The sequence below is a fragment of the Pristiophorus japonicus genome, chromosome 8 (assembly GCF_044704955.1).
Source record: "Pristiophorus japonicus isolate sPriJap1 chromosome 8, sPriJap1.hap1, whole genome shotgun sequence".
Taxonomy (NCBI): domain Eukaryota; kingdom Metazoa; phylum Chordata; class Chondrichthyes; family Pristiophoridae; genus Pristiophorus; species Pristiophorus japonicus.
Genome location: NC_091984.1, coordinates 233,992,896 through 234,012,325, shown reverse-complemented (window position 1 = coordinate 234,012,325; position 19,430 = coordinate 233,992,896). Strand labels below are relative to the sequence as shown.

The 19,430-nt window shown below is 46.2% G+C and overlaps 1 protein-coding gene across 2 annotated transcripts in view; it reads left to right on the top strand.

The window, feature by feature from the left end:
- chfr (checkpoint with forkhead and ring finger domains, E3 ubiquitin protein ligase) overlaps window positions 1–19,430 on the top strand; it is a 68,270-nt gene that overhangs the window by 23,384 nt on the left and 25,456 nt on the right. For both annotated transcript variants that reach the window (XM_070888103.1, XM_070888102.1), the window contains exons 3-7: window positions 12,114–12,223; window positions 13,617–13,676; window positions 16,132–16,587; window positions 17,738–17,894; window positions 18,649–18,803. In XM_070888103.1, coding sequence (XP_070744204.1) covers window positions 12,114–12,223; window positions 13,617–13,676; window positions 16,132–16,587; window positions 17,738–17,894; window positions 18,649–18,803 — 938 coding nt within the window. The remainder of the gene's footprint in view (window positions 1–12,113; window positions 12,224–13,616; window positions 13,677–16,131; window positions 16,588–17,737; window positions 17,895–18,648; window positions 18,804–19,430) is intronic.

Sequence of the window (19,430 nt, the reverse complement as noted above, 5' to 3'; positions counted from 1 at the left end):
ACAGCTTCAAATTGGTTCGACAGTTTAGTTCCACTCCAGCGGGGAGCTTGTCGACTGTGAGATGGAGCATGGCAGTGAGGAAGATTGAGAAGAGGGTTTGGGGCGATGACGCAGCCCTGTTTGACCCCGGTCCGGACGTGGATTGGGTCTGTAATGGATCCGTTGGTAAGGATCACGGCCTGCATGTTGTTGTGGAGCAGGCGGAGGATGGTGACGAACTTTTGGGGGCATCTGAAACGGAGGAGGACGCTCCATAAACCCTCGCGATTGTCAGTGTCAAAGACCTTTGTAAGGTTGAAGAAGGCCATGTATAAGGGCTGGTGCTGTTCTCTGCATTTTTCCTGCAGCTGTCGCGCTGTAAAAATCATATCCGTTGTGCCCCGGAGGGGACTGTGAATCCGGGAGGAGCTCCTCGGCCACAGGGAGAAGACGGTTGAGGAGGACGCTAGCGACGACTTTCCCAGTGGCTGATAACACTGAATACATGACCTCATTTCTCTCATCTGGAGGAAGGAGAGCATGCCGGGAGATCTCAGAGATGCATTGATCGTGATTATCTTTAAAAAAGGGGACTATTCCGACTGCGGCAACTACAGAGAAATCTCCCAAGGTGTAGGGAGCAATAGACTGTACGCACATTGCCCTGCAAGCACCTTTACAAAATGCAGAGGTGTTTCGGAATCGAAAAGGATTCCACTCCCTGCATGTGCAGCTCATTGTCGACCACAAGCAAATAATGGCAGTAAATGCAAATTTTCCAGGGAGCATCCATGATGCGCACATCTTGCGTGAGAGCACTGTCTCTGACCTGTTTAAGAGTCAGCCACAGGCCATGGTTGGATACTGGTGGATAAATGATATGGCCTTACTAGCTGGCTCATGTCGCCACTGCGTAAGCCCCAGACAGAAGCAGAGAAGCGCTACAACAAAAGCCATAAAGCCACATGCACTATCGTCGAAAAGACAATTGGAGTCCGGAAACAGCGCTTCAGATGCCTGGACCACTCAGGAGGCAACCTACAATACCACCCTGAGCAGGTCGCTGAGTTCATTGTGGTGTGCTGCATGTTGCATAACCTAGCTATCAGGAGAGGAGAACAATTGACAGAGGTGTACCGATGGATGTGGTGTATTTAGATTTCCAAAAGGCATTCGATAAGGTGCCACACAAAAGGTTACTGCAGAAGATTAAGGTACGCGGAGTCAGAGGAAATGTATTAGCATGGATAGAGAATTGGCTGGCGAACAGAAAGCAGAGAGTCGGAATAAATGGGTCCTTTTTGGGTTGGCAATCGGTGGCTAGTGGTGTGCCACAGGGATCGGTGCTGGGACCACAACTGTTTACAATATACATAGATGACCTGGAAAAGGGACAGAGTGTAGTGTAACAAAATTTGCAGATGACACAAAGATTAGTGGGAAAGCGGGTTGTGTAGAGGACACAGGCTGCAAAGAGATTTAGATAGGTTAAGCGAATGGACTAAGGTTTGGCAGATGGATACAATGTCGGAAAGTGTGAGGCCATCCACCTTGGGAAGAAAAAAAAACAGTCAAAGGGAATATTATTTGAATGGGGAGAAATTACAACATGCTGCGGTGCAGAGGGACCTGAGGGTCCTTGTGCATGAATCCCAAAAAGTTAGTTTGCAGGTGCAGCAGGTAATCAGGAAGGCAAATGGAATGTTGGCCTTCATTGCGAGAGGGATGAAGTACAAAAGTAGGGAGGTCCTGCTGCAACTGTACAGGGTATTGGTGAGGCCGCAACTGGAGTAGTGTGTGCAGTTTTGGTCAGCTTACTTAAGGAAGGATATACTAGCTTTGGAGGGGGTACAGAGACAATTCACTAGGCTGATTCCGGAGATGATGATAGATTGAGTAGACTGGGTCTTTACTTGTTGGAGTTCAGAAGGATGAGGGGTGATCTTATAGAAACATTTAAAATAATGAAAGGGATAGACAAGATAGAGGCAGAGAGATTGTTTCCACTGGTCGGGGAGACTAGAACTAGGGGGCACAGCCTCAAAATACGGGGGAGCCAATTTAAAACCGAGTTGAGAAGGAATTTCTTCTCCCAGAGGGTTGTGAATCTGTGGAATTCTCTGCCCAAGGAAGCAGTTGAGGCTAGCTCATTGAATATATTCAAATCACAGATAGATAGATTTTTAACCAATAAGGTAATTAAGGGTTATGGGGAGCGGGCGGGTAAGTGGAGCTGAGTCCACGGCCAGATCAGCCGTGATCTTGTTGAATGGCGGAGCAGGCTCGAGGGGCTAGATGGCCTACTCCTGTTCCTAATTCTTATGTTCTTATGTAATTGAGAGATGAGACTTCCAGTCCACCTCAGAAGAGGGAGGAGGACGAGGATCTCAGGAAGGACGAGCAGTCTGGTGATGAACCCATGCCCCCACCCCCCACACCACTGGAAAAGCCCCGTGGTAGTTACGCAGCTGCAAAGCTGTTGTGTCAGCAGGTCATAAATGATGAAGGAATTGAATGTACTATCTCCAAGTTTGCAGATGGCACTAAGCTGGGTGGCGGTGTGAGCTGTGAGGAGGACGCTAAGAGGCTGCAGGGGGACTTAGATAGGTTAGGTGAGTGGGCAAATGCATGGCAGATGCAGTATAATGTGGATAAATGTGAGGTTATCCACTTTGGTGGCAAAAACAGGAAGGCAGAATATTATCTGAATGATGACACATTAGGAAAAGGGGAGCTGCAACAAGACCTGAGTGTCATGGTACATCAGTCATTGAAAGTTGGCATGCAGTTACAGCAGGCAGTAAAGAAAGCAAATGGCATGTTGGCCTTCACAGCTAGGGGATTTGAGTATAGGAGCAGGGAGGTCTTACTGCAGTTGTACAGGGCCTTCCTTGGTGAGGCCACACCTTGAATATTGTGTACAATTTTGGTGGTCTAATCTGAGGAAGGACATTCTTGCTATTGAGGGAGTGCAGCGAAGGTTCACCAGACTGATTCCTGGGATGGCAGGACTAACATTTGAAGAAAGACTGGATCGACTAGGCTAATAGTCACTGGAATTTAGAAGAATGAGAGGGGATCTCATAGAAACATATAAAATTCTGACAGATTTGGACAGGTTAAATGCAGGAAGAATGTTCCTGATGTTGGGAAGTCCAGAACCAGGGGTCACAGTCGAAGGATAAGGGGTAAGCCATTTAGGATCGAGATGAGGAGAAACTTCTTCACTCAGAGAATTGTGAACCTGTGGAATTCTCTACCACAGAAAGTTGTAGAGGCCAGTTCGTTAGATATATTCAAAAGGGAGTTAGATATGGCTCTTATGGCTAAAGGGATCAAGGGGTATGGAGAGAAAGCAGAAATGGGGTACTGAGGTGAATGATCAGTCATGATCATATTGAATGGTGGTACAGGCTCCAAGGGCCGAATGGCCTACTCCTGCACCTATTTTCTGTGTTTCTATGAACGCTTTGCGTGAAGTTACGTTGGTGACTGTTACAGATAAGTTACATTTCATCCTTGCCTGGCCATTGTTTGCAACTCTTGTATTGATGTTTTACCTTGCGTTATTAGAAGACACGTCGCAACAATTGTAAAGTTAAATAACAAACTATATATAACACCACCCCCAACAGTGAACATATTTTTTTAAAGAACAGTATAATGAGAACACCCTCCCACCATCCCCAACAATCAACAATCAACACTTTAAGAAAAATAATAAAAGAATAATATATGTTCCCCCCCCCCCCCCCGCCCCTCCCTCCCTGCGGCCACAATTCCCTCCTCTAACTTGACACCCCCACCCCCCCCGGGCCGTAACCCCCACTTTCCCATTTAATCCCTTAGTGACAGCACCAAGACGTCTTGCAGCAGAGCACCTCGAGGGCTGCTGCTTTGGGGCTGGTGATGTCAGCAGAATGACCTCAGTGGATTCAGGAGAAGACATTTGAGAAGAATTGTCTTCCGAGTCAGAAGAAAGTTCTTCCTCCTGTCTTGCATCTGTCGTGCTGAATGGTGGTACGGCACCTTGGGGTGCAGTGCCGTATCCTGAAACTATCGCGTGCTGCAAGGCAATCGACAGAGTCGGTCGTTTGCCCCATTGCCGCAACCATCTGCCCCATGCTCTCCGTTATTCTGGCAGACTGTGGCAATGTTGCCGGTCAACCTACCAATCGTCTGGAGGAGCTCTCCACCTATGTCGACCTATGTCCTCTCAGCTCGTGCCTACCTCGCCGACTCAATTTCCGCGGGGTCAGTGTGGGCACTGGATGACTCTGGGTGCTCTGCTGCAAGCCACTTGACCCCGCTACTTCATTCGTTGAGGAAGCTGTGGCCGCAGGTAGCACAGATGACCTTTCCGGCTCATCCTCCTCCTCCTCCTCCTCCTCGGTCGTATGTTCTTTCCCCCGTGGTGAGCACGACCTGCAGCAGTAGTGGTGATGCTCCTGGGCCGCTTGGGGAGCTGGAAGACATAATTGAGGTTGGTAGAAGAGAAGGGGAGACATGAGAGTGCTTGCGCTGTGCAGGCATATGTACGAGGAGCAACACTACTGCAATAAATGTGATCGAGAGATGTTACATATGATTAACGTAAGAGTACAGAAGCTGCATGCGTAACATTATATCATTCATATATTATAATCAAGTGGCATTAAATTACCACATTACTCAGGTGGCGCAACAACAGGTGGCAGAGCGATTATGCTTGCCCACTAAGGCTGCGGCACGCTCCTCCAGATCAGTCAATGGTCCCTCCTCCGCTCCGCCTGATTCTTAGATAGCTTCCTCTGCAAACATGACGAGAGCATGACATAAGCTAATTGACTCGGTACTATTACGGAAACACAACAGATATTGTAATCCACAATTAGTCACCCCACATGCTAGTCATCGTTAACGTTATATGCTAAAACGGTTTGTATCCAATGGATGTATGGTTATAACATCTACATTCAGGGAAAATATTTAATAAGATCGTGTTTAGGAACTAATGCTTGACCCCAAACATCTCGCGTACAATCTCCATCCACGGGCTGTGCCATTCGGCGCCTGAGGGGAGGGAGCTGTTTTATTGGAATCGATGGAGGTCCCCAAAGGGTGGGGGAGGGAAAATCAGGACCGCAGTTGAGCTGGTGAGCTCGGCAATGACGGGACAGTCATGGGAGAGGGCACAGTGTCCATGGGCTGTGCTCGGAGACCTCCGTGTGACCAGAGCTAATGTCCCACAGTGTCCCAGGGCAGCTCTCCCCCAGTCCAGGCTGGGTCACTGTGATTGACAGCAGTCGGAGAGACTCTCACAGTCTCGGCAAAGCTGACCAGACCCCTCAGTGCTAAGTCGTGCCCCCATCCACCAACCTAACCAAAAAGGAAACGGTGCCCAAGGGTTGTTCACAGCACACAAGCAGCGATATAATTTAATAATTCTCCTTCTAAACTAAAGTGGTAGAAATGTCGAGTGTTTGCGATCTGTCTGTTTCCAGTCATTCCTTTGGCCCCAATTTTCGATCAAAGCATTTAAATAATAATTAATACTGTTGATTAAATGTAAGGCATCTCAGCAAAATTAAGAGTTAAAGGGCGCAGGTTCCGACCCCAGTCCAAATCTTAACAGGGAAGCTACCCAAGATTATCCGGCTTAATTACAATCCGGCAGATTTATATTCTAATTAATGAATCAGTGCATCATTACAATTATAAATGTAATCATTTAATACTTACTCTTGCTGATGAAACAAGACTGTTCCAGTGTTTATCGTGGGCCACAGATGAGACAACAGCGGCGATATCCACCCATATTCTTTGGTCAATCCAGGGGGGGGGTGTGGTTTCCACGCCCACCTCGGGTTAATTGGCCCCACCGAGTCTCGGACTCATGTACTAAGGCCTCGTTTGCTTCTTCCGAGAAGGTTTTCGCCCTCCTTCATCCTGCAACCTCCTCCACACTCTCTCCCGATTCCTCACGCTCCATCTCCATCTTATATTCCTCTCAACTTTAAAAAATGCCTCCTCAAAAACCTTCCTTCTCTCTCCCTCCCTTTGCCTTCTGAGCATGCGCAGATGACCCCTGACCTTCCAAATCACGGGAAAAGTACTTTGCCTGTAAAAAACCGCACATGCGCAGAACGGCCGTTGTTATGGACGCCAGCCTTGTACGACTGAATACATCGCTATCGCCCATTTCACATCGCTAAGGCTATTGCCCAAATGAAAAAGGCAAAACTAGTGGTTTTTAAAATAGGCGATATTCCAGCAACCCTGACAAATAAAAAAAGCACTAAGGCTGGAAATATCGGCCAAAAAATAGTGGAATGTCTAGCCCATGATGTACTCTGTTATATATTTTTCTTCCTACTTTATGCTGTATGGCTGGCCTTGTGGAGGTGTGCAATTGCCATCCAAGATGATTCTTCCAACAGGCTTCCCGTCTGCCCTGTCGGGGTTTGATCCCCTTTCTCTCTGGCGACTGTCACTCACTGTCGGGATTTACACACACACACAATAGCCATGTCATGAGAGAAATGGAGGACCTCAGCATCTTCAGGGGAAGAGGGAAACTGAAGCATTAAGCAGTTGGCACATTGCTGGTTCAGGTCAGAGGCTGGGTATTCTGCGGCAAGTGTCTCACCTCCTGACCTCCCCAAAGCCTTTCCACCATCTACAAGACACAAGTCAGGAGTGATGCAATAGTCTCCATTTTCCAGCCCCAACAATACTCGAAGCTCGACACCATCCAGGACAAAACAGCCCACTTGATTGGCACCCCATCCACCACCTTCAACACTCACTCCCTCCACCACTGGTGAACTATGGCTGCAGTGTGCACCATCTACAAGATGCACTGCAGCAACTCGCCAAGGCTTCTTCGAGAGCCTCTCCCAAACCCGCGACCTCTACCACCTAGAAGGACAAGGGCAGCAGGCGCATGGAAACACCATCACCTGCAAATTCCCCTCTAAGTTACACACCATCCTGACTTGGAAATATATCGACGTTCCTCCATCGTCGCTGGGTCAAAATCCTGGAACTCCCTCCCTAACAGCACTGTGGGAGCACCTTCACCACACGGACTGCTGCGGTTCAAGAAGGCGGCTCACCACCACCTTCTCAAGGGGCGATTAGGGATGGGCAATAAATGCTGGCCTTGCCAGAGATGCCCACATCCCATAAATGAATTTTTTTTAAAAGCTTGGGTGAAATATGTAACACGTTATATTTTTCTCTCTCTCCCCCTCCCTCGATGAGGGAGAGAGAAAACTGGGACTGCAGACCAGTTAGCCGGACATCAGTAGGAGGGAAAATGCTAGAATCTATATTAAGGACATGGTAACAGGGCACTTAGAAAATAATAATATTGGGCAAAGTCAACGCGGATTTATGAAAGGGAAATCATTTTTGACAAATGTTAGTCTTTTGAGGTTATAACTAGCAGAATAGATAAGGGGAAATGAGTGGATGTAGTGTATTTGATAAGGTGCCACACAAGAGGTTATTAAACAAAGTTAGGGCTCATTGGGGTAATATATTAGCATGGATTGAGGATTGGTTAACTGATAGAAAACAGAGAGTAGGAATTAATAGGTTATTTTCAGACTGAAACTAGTGGGGTACCACAAGGATCAATGCTTGGGCCTCAGCTATTCACAATCTGTATCGATGATTTGGATGAAGGGACCAAATGTAATATCATTTTCTGGGTGGGAATGTAAGTTATGAGGAGGATGCAAGGAGACTTCAAGGGGATATAGACAGGCTAAGTGAGTGGGCAAGAAGGTGGCAAATGGAATATAATGTGGAGAAATAGGAAGCTTATGTACTTTGGTAGGAAAAATAGAAAAACAGAGTATTTTTTAAACAGTGAGTGATTGGGAAATGTTGGTGTTCAGAGGGACCTAGGTGTCCTTGTATCACTGAGAGTTAACATGCAGGTATCGCAAGCAATTAAGAAAGCAAATAGTATGTTGTACCTTCTGTTGCCAAGGCCCCAAGCTCTGGAACTCCTTGCTTAAACCACTCCATCTCTCTAACTCTCTTTCCTACTTCAAGACGCTCCATGAAACCTGCCTCTTCAACCTGTGCTAATTTCTACTATTGTGGCTTCATGTCAATTTTTAAAATCTCAATACTCCTGTGAAGCATCTTGGGACGTTTCACGATGTTAAAGTTATTTACTACAAGTGGATTTGAGTGGAAGAATAAAGACATCCTCCTGCAATTATATAGGGCCCTGGTGAGACCATACCTGGCGTATTGTGCACAGTTTTGGTCTCCTTACCGAAGGAAGGATATACTTACCATTGAGGGAGTGCAACGAAGGTTCACCAGACTGATTCCTGGGATGGGGGGAATTGTCCTATGAGGAGAGATTGAGTAGACAGGGCCTATATTCTCTAGAGTTTAGAAGAATGAGAGGTGATCTCATTGAAACATACACAATTCTTACAGGGTTTGACAGGGTAGATGCAGAGAGGATGTTTCCCCCGGGCTGGGGAGTCTAGAAAACATAGAAAATAGGTGCATTCAGCCCTTCGAGCCTGCACCGCCATTCAATGAGTTCATGGCTGAACATGCAACTTCAGTACCCTATTCCTGCTTTCTCGCCATACCCCTTGATCCCCCTAGTAGTAAGGACTACATCTAACTCCTTTTTGAATGTATTTAGTGAATTGGCCTCAACAACTTTGTGTGGTAGAGAATTCCACAGGTTCACCACTCTCTGGGTGAAGAAGTTTCTCATCATCTCGGTCCTAAATGGCTTACCCCTTATCCTTAGACTGTGACCCCTGGTTCTGGACTTCCCCAACATTGGGAACATTCTTCCTGCATCTAATCTGTCTAAACCCACAGAATTTTAAATGTTTCTATGAGATCCCCTCTCATTCTTCTGAACCCCAGTGAATACAAGCCCAGTTGATCCAGTCTTTCTTGATATGTCAGTCCTGCCATCCCGGGAATCAGTCTGGTGAACCTTCGCTGCACTCCCTCAATAGCAAGAATGTCCTTCCTCAAATTAGGAGACCAAAACTGTACACAATACTCCAGGTGTGGCCTCACCAAGGCCATGTACAACTGTAGTAACACCTCCCTGCCCCTGTACTCAAATCCCCTCGCTATGAAGGCCAACATGCCATTTGCTTTCTTAACCGCCTGCTGTACCTGCATGCCAGGGGTCACAGTCTCAGAATAAGGGGTCGGTTATACAGGACTTGAGATGAGGAGAAACTTCTTCACTCAGAGGGTGGTGAATCTTTGGAATTCTCTAGCCCAGAGGGCTGTGGAGGCTCAGTCGTTGATTATATTCAAGACAGAGATCGATATATTTTTGAATATTAAGGGAATCAAGGGATATGGGGATAGTGTGGGAAAGTGGAGTTGAGGTAGAAGATCAGCCGTGATCTCATTGAATGGTGGAGCAGGCTCGAGGGGCTGAATGGCCGACTCCTGCTCCTCATTCTTATGTTCTTATACCCGAGTATTGGAGATTTGGTGCAGCTGTGCACTCTTCCTCAGGGCCGAGAAGAGCCGAGGGCCCAGGGGCAGCACGGCCCAGCCCACACTGCGATATGTGTGCGCACTGGGACCGTGCAGCAGAGCAAGTCTCCAGTCGTCCTGGTTAACCCTTGCCACTGGACCAAGACCTCGCTCTGTCAAGCCCGTGTGGTGGCTGGTGTGCAACGGTCACCCCACGTTAAAAAAAATCTACCCACAGTCATCTTCCACCCTTCAACATGTAGTTCGGGAGATGGAACATTGAAACAAATGTGAACTCATCCCTTTTTGACGTGGAAGCAAGTCATCTTCTCTTCGAGGGACTGCCTTATGATGATGATGATGACACTTCCTCATTGCCGACAATACTCCACACGTTCCACAAAACACATGTTAATGTTTGAGTGGTGTTAAACACAGCTTTTGAGTTTATAATATCTCTGAAGGACCCTTGCCAATTAACTAATGTAAAATATTTAAAGCTGAAACCCCTGATTTAGCTGTTTCCTGATTAACTTATTTTTTTAAAAAGTTCATCCATCCATTGATGGGAAGGCTGAAATGAGAATGCAATGTATCACACCAACTGATGCCAATCTGAGTGCTGGGCCCGTGGCTTCTGAATCTGGCTGAGCTCCTTACCTGACTGGTCTGTTTAAAGTCGATTTTGTGCTGCAGTTTTTTTTTGTTGTTTCAATTGATGCATTTTGCCAGTAGATGGCTGCAGAGTGCATAAACCTTCCAGGTGAATTTACAATGCAGCCGTTGACACAACTTGGCACCTGCCTGGCTTCAGTCTGCTCTATCTGCCCAGGGCAGCTCTCCGTACATTCACTGGATACATGCATGTGCTCTCTTCAGTGCAGTGCTGAGGGAGTGCCGCACTGTCGGAGGTGCCGTCTTTCGGATGAGATGTTAAACCGAGGCCCCGTTTGCTCTCTCTGGTGGAAGTAAAAGGTCCCATGGCACTATTTGGAAAAAGATCAGGGGAGTTATCCCAGTGTTCTGGGCCAATATTTATCCCTCAATCAACATCACTAAAAACCGATTATCTGGTCATTATCACATTGCTGTGTGTGGGAGCTTGCTGTGCGCGAATTGGCTGCCGTGTTTCCTACGTTACAACAGTGCCTACACCTCAAAAGTACTTCATTGGCTGTAAAGCACTTTTGGATGTCCCGCAGTCGTGAAAGGCGCTATAGAAATGCAAGTCGTTCTCTTTCAACAATTAGAGATATAAACGTTTGGAGAGTGGAGAAGCCCTACTCGAAACATTTAAATTAAAGCCAGCTAGGTTTAACAAGTGCTCGATGGGTTCTCCTGAGTACTTTGTAAACCACACTTGACACCAGCTGGATTCACACTCTACAGTATCACATCCAAGCAGTGTGAAATTCCCTTCTCCAGGCAGACTTGCTTTGCTTTGCTCTACAGTCAATTTTTAGCCTCGTTGTAAATCGCTTTACACCAATGTTGACCATGCACACCCTGAAGCATTAAATCCTGGGAGCCTGCTTTGTGCAGGATTGGATCCACATTCAAACAGTCGCAAGCTGCAACTTTGACCCTCCCCCCTCCCCGAGACAGTAATACCTTCCTGTGGCTAGGAAGTTGTTTACAAGCCTTTGGCAATGAAACAACATCACTGCTCTGTGCAGGCCTGGTGCAAGCAGCTCATTTGACTAGCCAGCTGCAGCCAAATAAACACAGGTGTTCTGCTGGCGGACGTTGCTGTTGGAGACACATGCCAACAATGTGGAACCTTGTTTTACTTTGCTTTTGACTTTGGCCATCAGAATTAGTGGGGTATAATATTACCATAACGTCAGCCCATTCATTATCCCATTTAAAGAAGTGTCGTGTTTTAAACTTTCGCATGTTATGGTTTCCACTTGACACAACTGTTGTGTGTTGACAGCCCTGGGCTTTCATGATACGACAGATTACAAGTTGTGGGTTTTGTGTGTCTCCGGCACTTGTTTATTGCCTCAGCTCATCCGCTGCAGAAGCCCTCATCCATGTCTTTGTTACCTCTAGACTTGACTATTGCAAAGCACTCCTGGCCGGCCTCCCACATTCTATCCTACGTCAACTCGAGGCGATCCAAAACTCGGCTGCCCGTGTCCTAACTCACAACAAGTCCCGCTCACCCATCACCCCTGTGCTCGCTGACATACATTGGCTCCCGGTTAAGCAACGCCTCGATTGCAAAGTTATCATCCTTGTTTTCAAATCCCTCCATGGCCTCGCCCCTCCCTATCTCTGTAATCTCCTCCAGCCCCACAACCCCCCCGAGATGTCTGCGCTCCTCTAATTCTGCCCTCTTGAGCATCCCCGGTTGTAATCACTCAACCATTGGTGGCCGTGCCTTCTGTTGCCTAGGCCCCAAGCTCTGGAATTCCCTGCCTATATCTCTCCGTCTCTCCTCCAAGACGCTCCTTAAAACCAACTCTTTGACTAAGATCTTTTGGTCACCTGCCCTAATTTCTACTCGTGTGGCTCGGTGTCAAATGTTTAATCTCTCAATACTCCTGTGAAGTGCCTTGGGACATTTCACTACGTTAAGGCGCTATATAAATACAAGTTGTTGTTGTAAGAAGGCTGGAGGCAGCCTGACTTGTGTTATTGTCATTTTATGCTTTCAGCACCAATGGAACCGTCATTAACAAATCCAAAGTCGTGAAGAAGCAGACCTATCCATTGCGGAATGGAGATGCCATTTACGTTGTCTACAGGAAGAATGAGCCAGATCAGAGTAAGGATAGTGCAAGAAAGTGGACTGCATATGGTTGGAAATATCCCATGTACCGGTTGTGAATCTAAGTTGGGGAGAGGGGGTGGGGGGGGGGCGCAGTTGTATTCTGATATGAATGGCCGCTCAGCAGTGGAGAACCGGCTGTAATAGAATCGTATAAATTTACAGCACGGAAGGAGGCCATTTCAGCCCATCGTGTCCACGCTGGCCGACCAAGACCTATCCAGCCTAATCCCACTTTCCAGCTCTTGGTCCGTAGCCCAGTAGGTTACGGCACTTTAAGTGCACATCCAAATATTTTAAAAATGTGGTTAGTTCTCCGCTTGTTCGTGTACGCTGCTCAGTAAGAGTCGTATGTGTGTGGAAATTATGGTCTACCTTATCCTTCATCACTCCTGATCAACTGGTTCAACATTTGTCTCCTCGGGGCTGCAAGTTACTGGGAGCGCCCCATGGAACTGTACCCCAGTAATGCACCAATGCCTTCAGAAGGGGAGAGAGCTGTTGAAGTGCGAAGTTAGGTATTGTCTTGCACAATGTGGGAAAAAAGTGAATCTCTTTGTGAATTGCAAGAAGTAAATCTTGCTACTGACTGTCGTCATGATTGCATCCTATACTGAGCAGTGTTGCTTCATGACAATTAAGAAAAACGGGTTGTATTTCAGTGTCATTTATTTCCAATATGTAAACACCCCAACAAATTCTATTCCCTTCTGTACATCTCCACAGATACCAGCCAGCCCTTGGGTTCCTTGTCCAAATTGCTGCTATCGTGTGAGCGTAGATTCGAGTGTACGCAGGCCATTTGCGGGCATAAATTAAAGATGGTCATTGAAAGAACAGAAAGATTTGTGATTTTGTTTTTCCTCCCCAGAGGGTTGGTCGGACATGGTATGCAGCGGCAGGATCAGAATCCAGAAGAGCTTGTAGCTGAGCTTAATCTTGTTCACTATATTTTCATTGAATATAATTTAAGGCAGAGATAGATAGATTTTTGAACACTAGGGGACTCCAGGTTATGGGGAGCGGGCAGGGAAATGGAGTTGAGGCCAAGATCAGATCAGCCATAATCTTATTGAATGGCGGAGCAGGCTCGAGGGGCCAAACGGCCGACTCCTGCTCCTATTTCTTATGTTCTTATCTTTGTTGGCACCTGCAGCGTATATACTGCACACACTTCCCTAGCAGATGGTAATCAGGAATGAGAAAGTTGACTAATTTTCCCCTGGTACTCCCCTACCCATTCAACCCCCCACACACCACACTGAAGCCAGGCAGCTGAAGGAGCCTCTTACACTTTAGCTTATTTGCACTGTTTCCGCTAGTGATGTGGTCATTTTAAGCAAAAAGTACCTTTTCTTTCCATCTGATTCTTTCTTCATTTATTTTTTAGACGTTGCCTATTTGTACAAAGCACTGAATTCTGAGGAGGAAACCATGGAAGTCCCTATGGGTAATTAAGAATTGTTTCTGATTATTTTTGGATGCTATTGCAATAATACGTGTGAACCGTATCTGGTTCTAGCAATGGATGACGGGAAATGTAAGCAGAAGCAAGTTTCTGACTAATGCGCTAATGTTTAATTCCATGTAATGCAGGAGGGACGTGCTGATAGGGTGAGATGAAGTAAGGTAGGAGGAGGCTCGTGTGGCGCATAGACCAGTTGGGCTGAATGGTCTGTTCCTGTACTGTAATTTTTATTTAATTTTATGAACCCAGTAAGCGCTGCAGTATTGCTCAAAATGAACAGAATGTTACTTGAGATATTGAGGCTGTTTTCATTAGAACATGGGGTTGAGAGCAGGTGTTCAGAATTGAGAGTTTGATTAAAAAGTAAATCAGGGGAAACTATTTTTGCTGGTCAGGGAGCAACTAAAGGGCATAAAGTTAAGAAACAACAGAAAGATTTGTGATTTTGTTTTTTCCCCCAGAGGGTTGGTAGGACATGGTATGCAGTGGCAGGATCAGAATCCATAATGGCGTGTAGAGGGGAAGTGGATAAATATTTGAAAATTTTAAAAAATGAAGAGTATTGGGAATAGGCTAAGGAATTGGTGGTTATCTCTCTGAGCTGGTGCAGGTGTGATGGGCTGAATGGTCTTCTGTGCTGTAATATTCTGGGTTTCATTTCTGTTTTGTTCATGTAGCTTTTTAAAATTTGTTCACAGGATGTGGGCGTCGCTGGCAAGGCCAGCATTTATTACCCATCCCTAATTGCCCTTGAGTGGCTCGCTCGGGCATTTAAGAGTCAACCACCTTGCTGTGGGGCTGGAGTCATATAGGCCAGAGTGGATAAGGATGGCAGGAGTCCTTCCCTAAAGAACATACATTTTTATGATAATCCGGTAGTTTCAGGATCACCATTCCTGAATTTTTTGTCCTGGAATTTATTTATTTAAGGGAAATCATGCTTGACAAATCTAGAGTTTTTTGAGGATGTATCTAGTAGAGTGGATAAGGGAGAACCAGTAGATGTGGTGTATTTGGACTTTCAAAAGGCTTTTAACAATGTCCCACACAACAGATTGGTGTGCAAAATTAAGGCACATGGTATTGGGGGTACTGAATTGACATGGATAGAGAACTGGTTGGCAGACAGGAAGCAAAGAGTGGGAATAAACGGGTCCTTTTCAGAATGGCAGGCAGTGACTAGTGGGATGCCGCAGGATTCAGTGCTGGGACCCCAGCTATTTACAATATACATTAATGATTTAGATGAAGGAATTGTATGTAATATCTCCAAGTTTGCAGATGACACTAAGCTGGGTTGCGGTGTGAGTTGCAAGGAGGATGCTAGGAGGTTGCAGGGGGACTTGGACAGGTTAGGTGAGTGGGCAAATGCATGGCAGATGCAGTATATTGTGGATAAGTGCAAGTGGCAAAAACAGGAAGACAGATTATTATCTGAATGGCGACACATTAGTAAAAAGGGAGGTGCAACAAGACCTGGGTGTCATGGTACATCAGTCATTGAAGGTAGGCATGCAGGTACAGCAGGCAGTAAAGAAAGCAAATGGCATGCTGGCCTTCATAGCGAGGGGATTTGAATATAGGAGCAGGGAGGTCTTGCTGCAGTTGTACAGGGCCTTGGTGAGGCCACACTTTGAGTATTGTGCGCAGTTTTCGTCTCCTAATCTGAGGAAGGACATTCTTGCTATTGGGGGAGTGCAGCGAAGGTTCACCAGACTGATTCGCGGGATGGCAGGACTGACATATGAAGAAAGACTGGATCGACTAGGCTTATAGTCTGTGGAATTTAGAAGAATGAGAGGGGATCTCATCGAAACAAATAAAATTCTGACGGGATTGGACAGGTTAGATGCAGGAAGAATGTTCCCAATGTTGGGGAAGTCCAGAACCAGGGGTCACAGTCTAAGGATAAGAGATAAGCCATTTAGGACCGAGATGAGGAGAAATTTCTTCACTCAGAGAATTGTTAACCTGTGGAATTCTTTACCACAGAAAGTTGTAGAGGCCAGTTCGTTCGATATATTCAAAAGGGAGTTAGATATGGCCCTTACGGCTAAAGGGATCAAGGGGTTTGGAGAGAAAGCAGGAATGGGGTACTGAGCTGAATGATCAGCCATGATCATAGTTGAATGGTGGTGCAGGCTCGAAGGGCCGAATGGCGTACTCCTGCACCTATTATCTATGTTTCTATGTTAACTAAATTTAAATTCCCCAGCTGCCGCGGTGAGATTTGAACTCGCGTCTCTGGATCATTCGTTACAGACTCTGGATTACTAATCCAGTAACATTACTATGATGCTACCATTCCCATTGTAGCATGGTTCATAAAATTAATCGCATTTAGTGTTCCATAAACCGGAAGGCTTCATAATGGGGTGAATTGATCCATTTTCAGACATTGTGTCGTCATTTACTTACAAATGGTTTTCACGTACAGGATCCTCTTGCAGCACGGTTGAGCAGATTATTAAAGAAACCTCGAGCTTAGACGGCAGCTCCGACCAAACAACAGTCACCTCCCCACTTTGTTCAAAACAAATTGATCACCCTTCCAGAGAGGAACCACAGCCATGCACATCATACTACGATCCATTCTGTACCTCTGCAACCAATTCCGACACTGTTCAGCCCACTGCTTCCGCCATGCAGCCATGCACTTCCTCAACGGGACCAGTGTCCACCACGGCTGGACCTTCAGTGCTCGCACGTGGACCTAGTTGCTTGGCAACATTTTGGACTACGTGTCCAAAGCCCCCTAGTCCCGTTTTAGCATCTTCAAGGACTCGGGTGAATATCGAGAGCACACCTGGACCTGAAGCCACAGAGTCATCTGTTGCGGATGTCTTGGCCAAAGAGGAGGACCTAGAGCCAACTAAGAAGAAGCAGAAAAGGGGCAAGTATTTAACTTGCGTGCTTGTGTAACAAAGATTTTATTTCCAGTGTTGACTAATTTAGACACTCGGGACATTGCACTCACCCCCACCTCCCATCACCACCCATTTTTCGATCCCCAAACCACCTCCTTAAGGCTGCTGGGTCCCATTCCATGGGTATCTTCGGATCTTCGCTGTCCTTATCCAGGCAGTCTGAGCAAGGGGTGGGGGGGGGGGGAGATTATCTCACCGGGTGACAACTTCTGCTTGCTATCCAGTTGCCCCAGCAGTAGCGTGAACATCAGGTGAGGATGGCGATGCCTCCTCCCGCGGGAGAATAGCCCACCACTTTTCACTATGTAGGCTCCTAATGAAGAATGGGCCTTTGGGAAGTACAGGTGGAATTCTGGCATTGTTACCCTACCGCTGCACAAGTGATTGTCTTAAGGAGAGTATGGAAAAGAAAACTGGGAGAGGAGGGGGTTGACGGGATAATGAAGAGAAATAGTTTTTTAAAAATGAAGAAAAACATAATGTTCGAATGGTATAATGGCTGTGTCTGCGTCCAGAGAGAGAGAAGACAGGTGTATGTGTCAAGTCTAATAGTTAAATCAGCGCTGGCGATGGCCTGGACCTGAAACATTAACCTGGAATCATAGAATCTTACAGCACGGACGGAGGCCATTGTGCCTGTACCAGACTTTTCACTATTCTAATGCTAATGGACCTATTACATAAGAACATAAGAAATAGAAGCAGGAGTCGGCCATTTGGCCCCTCGAACCTGCTCCGCCACTCAATAAGATCATGGCTGATCCTTCTACCTCAATTCCACTCCCCTGCATTATCCCCATATCCCTTGATCTGTTACACTCCCAAAATTTATCGATCTCAGCCTTGAATATATTCAGAGACTCAGCATCCAAGCCCTCTGGGGCAGAGAATTCCAAAGATTTGCAACCCTCTGAATGAAGAAATTCCTCCTCATCTCAGTCCTCAATGGCCTTCCCCTTATCCTGTTTGTCCTTACTGTATTTCCAGCATTTTCCTTTTTTAATTCAAAGATTGGTTTCTGTTTTTCTTTTGCCCAACTCGACAGATAAGTGTGTAAGTTTCAATATTTGCATCTGCTATAAAATATTCTTTTTAACCAAATATATATATTCATAGAGGATGATGGAATTCCACATCCATTGCTACCCAGTGAAGGTCAAAGCTCAAATGTCAGACATGAGGATCAAGGGACCTCGGAAGGAAAGCAACCAGACAAAATGGAGGAAACACTCTCCTGTATCATCTGTCAAGACTTGTTGCATGATTGTGTCAGGTATGCTGAGATGCGAAGGCTTTACAAACAGTCCTTTATGTAAGACAAGCTACACTTTTCAGCGCTTGAAGAGCTTTAAAATAATAGGAGTTTATTTAAATTCTTGACCAACACTTCAAGACTGTACCATAACCGTGTTTTTGATAGTCTATTGCCAGTGACCACTCATACAATGAGACCCAGGTGTGATCTCCAGGTGAAGTGGGGTTTAAGGATGGGAAATAATTGGAACATACAGGAACGTGCCAACTGGTCTATTAAGCCTGTCCTCCCCGATAATGTGGAAGCTGCATGCAATATTATATCCTAAATGCACTATTCCTGAGTGTAATGTATTTGCTTCATGGGTTCTTTGCTTAAGAATTCATAGCAGCGCATTTCTGTTAAGAACTAGTTGGTTTATTAGCAAAGGTTTAACAATCAGACCACACATTGCCAGTTCATCCACCAGGCTCACAACCACCTGCCTCATCGTGGATCCCCCGAACCCCAACTGGCTGGGGTTTTATTGAGTCTTGTGAACATCACATGACTGGCTAAGCCACTCCCAACTCAATAAACCTGTGAGCATGCTGGCAGCAATCTGTAGTGGTTAATCGCTAAATTTAATACATGTTTACTTGGTCATTTTTGCAAAAATGGTAACCCTGAGAAATTAGCGATTGGATAAGTGCTGGAACCTCTGTAGCACACGGTTTAAAAGCTTCCGGGCATCAATAAACCCAATGGGTTTAACTTCATCTCTCTTGTTCAGCCTACAGCCGTGTATGCACTCTTTCTGCGCGGCATGTTACTCAGGGTGGATGGAGCGATCGTCACTCTGCCCAACCTGCCGCTGTCCTGTTGAACGCATCAGCAAGAACCACATGGTGAATAATCTGGTGGAGGCTTATCTGCTGCAACACCCAGGCAAGTAATGCTGCGTTAAATTCATGTGCACTCGTTTATTTGGATAGGAATGCTCTGTGTATTGGGTATTGATGTATTGACGTGGTCCCAGTGTGATTTTGGAGTAAGGGAGAACCCTCGGGCATGAATTTCAGCTTTGAGTTTTATAATTAGTTATTAAAATCAGTGGTTCGCACAACTGTGAATCCACATCTTGTTCTTGTTTATCTGTCTCTCTTTTAAAATTCTCATCCTTGTTTTCAAATCCCTCCATGACCTCAGCCCCCTCAGCCCCGGTCTCTGTAATCTCCTCCAGCTCTGTAATCCCCCGAGATCTCTGCTCTGCGCCAATTCTGGACTCTGGAACATTCCCGATTTTAATTACTCCACCATTGGCGGCCATGCCTTCAGCTGCCAAGGCCCATAAGCTCTGGAATCCCCTCCCTAAACCTCTCCGCCTCACTCTACACTTTCCTCCTTTAAGACGCTCCTTAAAGCCGATCTCTGACCAAGTTGCCCTAGCATCTTGTATGGCTCAGTGTCAAATTCTGCTTTTAATAACGCTCCTGTGAAGCACCTTGGGATATTTTATGAAGTTAAAGGTGCTGTTTAAATGTATGCTGTTGTTGGTATTGATATCGGCAGCCA